General features: G+C 39.1%; 1 protein-coding gene across 1 annotated transcript in view; it reads left to right on the top strand.

Annotated features, from left to right (window-relative positions):
* Positions 1 to 7176, top strand: part of CAGE1 (cancer antigen 1) — a 49448-nt gene that overhangs the window by 240 nt on the left and 42032 nt on the right. Inside the window, exon 2 of the mRNA XM_007466410.1 lies at positions 10 to 492. Within this exon, the coding sequence (XP_007466472.1) occupies positions 10 to 492 (483 nt within the window). The remainder of the gene's footprint in view (positions 1 to 9; positions 493 to 7176) is intronic.

The raw sequence follows: 7176 nt of genomic DNA, 5'->3' as shown, positions 1-7176 counted from the left end.
CACCGGAAGCCCCGCCTCCGCGCCGGGCTGAGCGCCGGAAGCTCGCGTCCCGCAGGACGCGAGAGGGACCCGAGGTGTGTGGGCAGTTCGTGTTCCCATCGTTCCCCGCCGAGGCTGGGCTGACTGTTCCTTCCGGAGCTTTTCGAGTCTGTTCCCCGCTTTGTGTCCTCCCTTGGAAGGACTCGTCAGCTAGCCCGGGGCTGCTGGACGTGGGGGTCTCACACCGTGTAACCTCCCAGCTCTGCGAATGGAAACTTCGAGAGGGTCAGAGGGCGCGGGAGCCGGGCGGGTGCCGTTGCGGCCGCGAGGGGCGGGCGCGGCCGGGCCGACGTCACACTGGGACGTTCCAGCGCTGCCGCATCCCCGCTGCGAGGTGTGAAAAGCCGTGCGTGGGCAAGGTTGAAAGCGTTCTTCCCCCTCCTTTGTTACCCGGTGCGGAGGGAGGCCGCCCGAAATCCTTACTGTGGAGCCGAGCAACTATGGTCCCTGGAAGTGAGCACACTTGTGCGACCTGAAAAGTTTGTTGCGTTGTTGTGAGGTGAAAATAAGACAGTTGCTTTTCATAAGTTTAAAATTTGACATACGACTGAAAATTTAAGGAAAAAAAAAACACTTGAGAATTTTTGCCAGTACCCCCAGTGACATCTGTTTTAACACCCATTCTGAAACAGCTTAGGAGTGTCTCTGGAATATCTCCAAACATTGGAACAAGTTTTTTGTTGTTGTTGTTTTTAAGTCTAGCATAAATCGGGTAAGGACAGAATGAAAGATGAAAAAAGGAAGCCTAAATTAAAAAAAAAAAAAAAAGGAAATTGGTAGATTATGCCATATGAACAAAGTTGTGTTATAATTGGGAGTTCTAGGTTCGCAAACAAAAAATTTTGAAGGAATAAGGCCCTGGCGTTTTTTTGTATTTAGAAAACAAAAGACGGATGTTTCAGACCCCCTTCACCACAGCCCAGGCAGTATTTATGTATTTGGAAGACAGAGGAAAAGGCGAGCATAAAGTCTGGCCTCTCACCAATCCTGCCCAGCTGGCTTGGCTCCCTGGCTTTTTTAATATAGATCCTTAACCAAATGATGACAGGTTTGAAAACAAAATTAAACCTCGGTGAATTACTTATTAATTTGGTAATTCAATAAAATACCCCAGGGGAGTGGTTAAGTGGCTGCAGATTGAAAAGTTTTAATAGAAATAAATCATTTAAGTGCAGAATTTATTCGATATATTCTCTGAACAACACTGGTTGGTTTGCTGTAGGGGATATTGAAAAACCGTAAATGGGCTCCTCCTGAGGTCTGTATAGTATGTGAGTGCAGACGCTAACACCCTTGAAAGAATAGTGAACACTAAGACAGTCAACGAATAGGTGCTGACTTGTGAGATGGAAGTTTAGACTAAAGATGTAGGAATTTAAAAACTGGATGAATGGGTAGATAGGAAAGTTTTAGGAGGGAGAAGCACTTATCAGGGCAGACTACTGAGATGGTAAGGAGCGTGATCAATTTGCAGGGAAGGAAGCCTGATCTGACTTGAGCAGAGGAGGTAATGTGGGTTCAGGCTATGGAAGACCTAAGAAGTCAAGCAGAAGAATTTGGACTCTGTGTTTGGACCTGTTTTCTATTCCCATCCCCTGACGGACCTGAGGAGATCATGAGAATATGGACCAGTATGATGCCGTAGGGAGGGAAAGAAAGCATGGGTTATGAAGAACATTTTTTAAAGGAGAATCGGACAGGACTTGGTAACTGAGTAGCCCATGGGTGATGAGGTAGAAGGATGCCAAAGATGTCTCCTGGTTTTCAAACCCAAGTGCCTGAGAGAATAAGTGTGGCATAGGGAAGGGAGGGAAAACTGATGTTCAGTGTTGGATTTGACTTGATAATGAGGTATTAGAATAGAAAGTATCAGGTAAGTAGAAATACAGTGTTTTGTGGACCCTAATAGGTCTCTGATAATATTTTGTAAATATCTTTTGATTAAGTAATTGAGAGATACCTTCACCTTCTGGGTCCCAAACCTTTTAGGGAATCACTGGATGGTAGCCACACATACTGACTTCTTTTTGTCCAAATTAGTATTTACTACCATGCAAAGTTACCATGACTTTGTAACATACTCAGACTAATTTTATATTTTTCCAATGACTTCACAAATGATATTTAAAAATTTAGGGTAGTGAACTTTGTTGCCTTCTTAATATGAGGAGGGAAACGGAAAACAGCTTTTTGTTTGTATATACGAATAGACATTAAAATTATGTTTTTCTTTTGTTTCTGTTTTTTTTTTTTTTGGCTGTGTTGGGTCTTTGTTGCTGTGCGTGGGCTTTCTCTAGTTGTGGTGAGCGGGGGCTACTCTTCGTTGCAGTGCACACACTTCTCATTGCGGTGGCTTCTCTTATTGCGGAGCACGGGCTCTAGGCACGGGCTTAGTAGTTGTGGCACATGGGCTCTGTAGTTGTGGCTCGCAGGCTCTAGAGCTCAGGCAGCCTCAGTAGTTGTGGCACATGGGCTTAGTTGCTCCGCGGCATGTGGAATTTTCCCAGACCAGGGCTCAAACCTGTGTCCCCTGCATTGGCAGGCGGATTCTTAACCACTGCGCCACCAGGGAAGCCCCTAAAATTATGTTTTTTTAAAGAGGGCTTTCATCATTCAACAGTTAGGAAGTTTGGTCATCACCTTCAGATCCTGTACCACTTCAAGTGGATGCTTCTCGTGAAAAATTAGAAAGCATGTCAGAAGTAGATGCTATGAATTTCAGCAGTCTTTTGAGACTTAACTCACTCAGATTCTCCCTTCTTTATGGAAACCAGCAGTACCACTTCAGACTTGCCTCAGGTGTGCATTGCTTATAAATTCTGGGAGGTTTAGATGTCTTCATCCTTCACATTGTCTTCTGTATTAAATTTCATAAAAAATATGAGGAATAATAAAGGAATCTCCAGTGGAGGCATAGAGGAAGGGAATATAGGGTTTGGTTTTCCCAATTCCATTAGTGTACAAAGAAAGGTAGAGTCTTACAAATAGAGAGTTAAAACCAATCCTTTCTAGCATCCTGGTGTAGTCCCATGAGTGCAGCCAGGGGACGTGGGCATAACGACTCAGATCACATCATCTGGTCTAGAGCATTTTCCACTATGTCAGCTTGCAAATGATTCATAATGACATTGACTGTGCCCTGCACGTAAATGACTTCCTTTGTGTCTATATGAACATTCCTAGTGCCCTTTCTCACAAAATAAAAGGTTGTTATACCTCAAGGTCTTCATTAATGTTCTAAATGTTTGATAATTGTTATCTTGAGTGTGGGGAAATAGTAGCAATGAATTAGGTTGTGCCATATGAAATTGCCTTTCCATAGTTAGAAAATGGACAAAGAGTGACAATTCCATGTGATTCAGGCCATAAATTGGCATACTTTTCTAAGGGACTGTTTAGTAGTAGGAAATCAAGAGTTTAACTGCACATTTTACTTTTAATTCTACCTCTAGGCAAGTATACAAATGAGATATTTGCAGAATTCTCCATAATAACTAAACATTGGAAACAACATAAATTTTCATCAGTAGGGGCCTAGTTATTGTACAGATGTATAGCAGATACCTAAACCTAAAATTTGATAGTATAGATATATACTTGACATGGAAAAATGGTCACACTGCTTCTCACTGGGTAGTGGGCTTTTGAGTGTTTTTTACTTTCTCTTTTTAGACAGCATTCAAAATTATTTTTTATAATTATAAAGAACTATTTTCATTTTGAAAAAAAATTTTTGTCATAGTATTACAGGGTTAATTGGGGACCAAGATACTATATATTGAATTATAAAGAATGAATGTCTTAAATTATATGAGGAGGTCCTTCCTCATGGGTTTCGCTGACCATTTTATTCTTTATAAAAAATGCATGGACCAAAGGAACAAAAGGCATGTTTTAGTTAAATATCATAGAATAGTAGTGTTAGAAGTGATCTCTAAAGTTCAATGTGTAGGAGTTCCAAAAAGTTTGTATAAATATAACATCAGTACATGTCAATAGTGCTATATTTTATTTTTCAAGTATGTTATTCTTGATACTTTTAAAATCTAATTAGAAGGAACCGTCTCAGCAACACATCTAAAAAACAGATTGTTATAAAATATAATTTGTTTTTTTTGTACTTCAAATGCATTCAATAAGTAGAACAATGCTATAAAAAAAGCATTTTTGAATAGAGGTTTGTTAACCAGCTGACTTTAGTAAGAGATAAGAATTTTTTTTTTTTTTTTGCAGTACGCGGGCCTCTCACTGTTGTGGCCTCTCCCGTTGCGGAGCACAGGCTCCGGACACGCAGGCTCAGCGGCCATGGCTCACGGGCCCAGCCACTCCGCAGCATGTGGGATCTTCCCGGACCGGGGCACGAACCTGTGTCCCCTGCATCGGCAGGTGGACTCAACCACTGCGCCAGCAGGGAAGCCCGAGATAAGAATTTTTTAAGAGCATCATTTAGGTCCCCATACTTGATACACTATTCATGATTAAACCAATGTTTTCCTCAAACGTTTAAAATATTTCTCTTAATATTTAATTTACTTAATAAACCCTTTCATCGTATGTAGAAGTAATGTAACTTTGAGAATAAGCTACATGAATTGTTAGGGATTGCTGTTTAGTGAAATCAGATTTCACCTTATACTGGAATCTGTTTTTTGTGTATCTGCAATGTTAAATGATTCGAATAAAAACTACCTTAAAGTTGTTTAGACCAGATTTAATAAACATCAAAGAATTATCAGTAAGGGATATATATGTTATCATATATTTGAATGTTTATAGTAACATGATTTGATTTACCAGAAAAACCCAAAATATTGAAATAGCAAGATACTTATTTAATTGCGATTTAATATTGTAACTCTACTAGTATGGTTTAATTAGAAGGGAGTTCAGATATACAGTGGGGAAAGATACCAGAAAGCACATTCTACCCTTGAAACAAAAAATACTAAAAGAAAAATTATATAGCAATGTACATACACCTTTAGAAGAAGCTTATGAAGTTAGAAGTATTAATATTAATGCCTTTTTGTTATTAATACAGAATGAAATAAAGTATATAAAAAGGAAAAATGAGTCTAAACTCACACTTACCGAAGAAATCTGTAGCACACTAGGCAATTTGTTAGGTGGTGAGTATCTCTTTGTCGGCAATATGCAAACAGAGAAACTAAAATTTTGTGTGTATGTCCTGTTATAATAATAGGTACTGTGCTAAGCACTTTATGTACATTATCATGTTTAATCTACAATCCTATGAAATAGGGCTTTTTTTTTCTTTTTAAATAGGGCTGTTTTTACCTTCATTTTACAGATGAGAAAAGTGAGGCTCAGAGAGTTACACAAGAAATATAAACCATAATCAACACATTTGACTACATTAAAATGAAAAAAAGTTCTGTATGACCAAATTATAATCAGGAAAGTAAAATTTAACAAACCTCCGACTAAGAGAAAATACATGCAATGTATACAATTTGCAAAGGATTAGTATACAAAATAAAGAACTCCAATAAGAAAAAGACGCATATAACTCAATAGAAAATCAGGCAAATTGTATTATTAGTTTGGTAGAGCTGCCATAACAAAATATGCCACAAACTGGGTGCCTTCAACAGAAATTTATTTTCTCACAGTTCTAGAGGCTGGAAGTCCAAGATCAAGGTGCCAGTGGAGTTTTCTCCTGAGGCTTCTCAGACAGTTGTCTTCTTATATCCTCATGTGGCATTTTCTCTGTGCCTCCCTGGTGTCTTTTCTGATAAGAACACCAGTCATATTGCACCAGGGCCCCACACTTATGACCTCATTTAACCTTAATTACCTCTTTGAAGGCCTTATCTCAGAATACAGTCACATCCTAAGGTACTGGGGGTTAAGCCTTCGACATAAGAGTTTTGGGGAGACATAGTATCTAATAGGCAGATCATGAAAAGGAAACCTGCAAGACCATTAAATACCTGAAAGGATGTACATTAAAAATACCACGAAATACCATTTCATATGTGTCAGTCTGACATGGGTTTGGATGGATGTAAAGCAAAGACAGAAGTGTAAATTGGTACAACCATTTTGGAGAGTAACTTTGCAATACCTAGTAAAGTTGAAAATATATATTTCCTATAATCCAGCAATTCCACTTCTAGGTATATACCCAGAGCCTAGGCAAAAATTCTTTTTTTTTTAAATTTAATTTATTTATTTTTGGCTGTATTGGGCCTTCGTTGCCATGCGCGGGCTTTCTCATTGCGGTGGCTTCTCTTGTTGTGGAGCATGGGCTCTAGGCAGGCGGGCTTCAGTAGTTGTGGCATGCGGGCTCAGTAGTTGTGGCTCACGGACTCTAGAGTGCAGTCTCAGTAGTTGTGACGCATGTGCTTAGTTGCTCCGCAGCATGTGGGATCTTCTGGACCAGGGCTTGAACCTGTGTCTCCTGCATTGGCAGGCGGATTCTTAACCACGGCGCCACCAGGGAACCCCCCAAAATTCTTAACTTAGTGTACAAGGAAATGTGTATAAAGATGTTTACTGCAGTGCTGTTTTTAATAGCAAAATTAGAAACAAATAACAGAAAGGGAATAAAGTGTAATCCTTTAGAATGAACTAGATCTACATGTATTTACATGGCTAAGTCTGAAAAGCAAAAATTTAAGTGAAATAGACATTTATATGGATATATATATAATATGTTAGTTATATAAAAATTTAAAACAAAATAATGTTGTATATACCCACAATTTGCCCAGGGTGCTGCAGGATATTTTGAAATTTGAAGAAAACAATGATACTGGACATCTGTTGGACCCCACAAGCTACTAGCTTAAGATAGTTCACTATTTCAGTATAAAAACCATACTGTAATCCTTTCTATACTGCCTTGTTTGCAAAGATGGGTTTTTGGAGGTTGCTGTGATAAAAAGCAAGTACTTCCTGAAAATCAGTGTGAAGTTGGAAGTGAGGGTTGGCTTCCAGCTTAATTCCAAGGTTTGAGACATTGTGCTGTGCTTAGTCGTGTACCCAACTAGCAGGCAAGTTTGGTTGTTTAAGAATGAAATAAAATATTTTTCTCTTTCAGTTTATGTGTATTTTTAAACAGCTACTAAGTTGTTAGGAAAAATAGTTAAGTTGTTTGAGCTTAACTACTTA

The sequence above is a fragment of the Lipotes vexillifer genome, unplaced genomic scaffold (genome assembly GCF_000442215.2).
Source record: "Lipotes vexillifer unplaced genomic scaffold, Lipotes_vexillifer_v1.1 scaffold444, whole genome shotgun sequence".
Taxonomy (NCBI): domain Eukaryota; kingdom Metazoa; phylum Chordata; class Mammalia; order Artiodactyla; family Lipotidae; genus Lipotes; species Lipotes vexillifer.
Note: the sequence above shows the minus strand (reverse complement) of the source record. Positions and strands in the feature narration are given on the sequence as shown.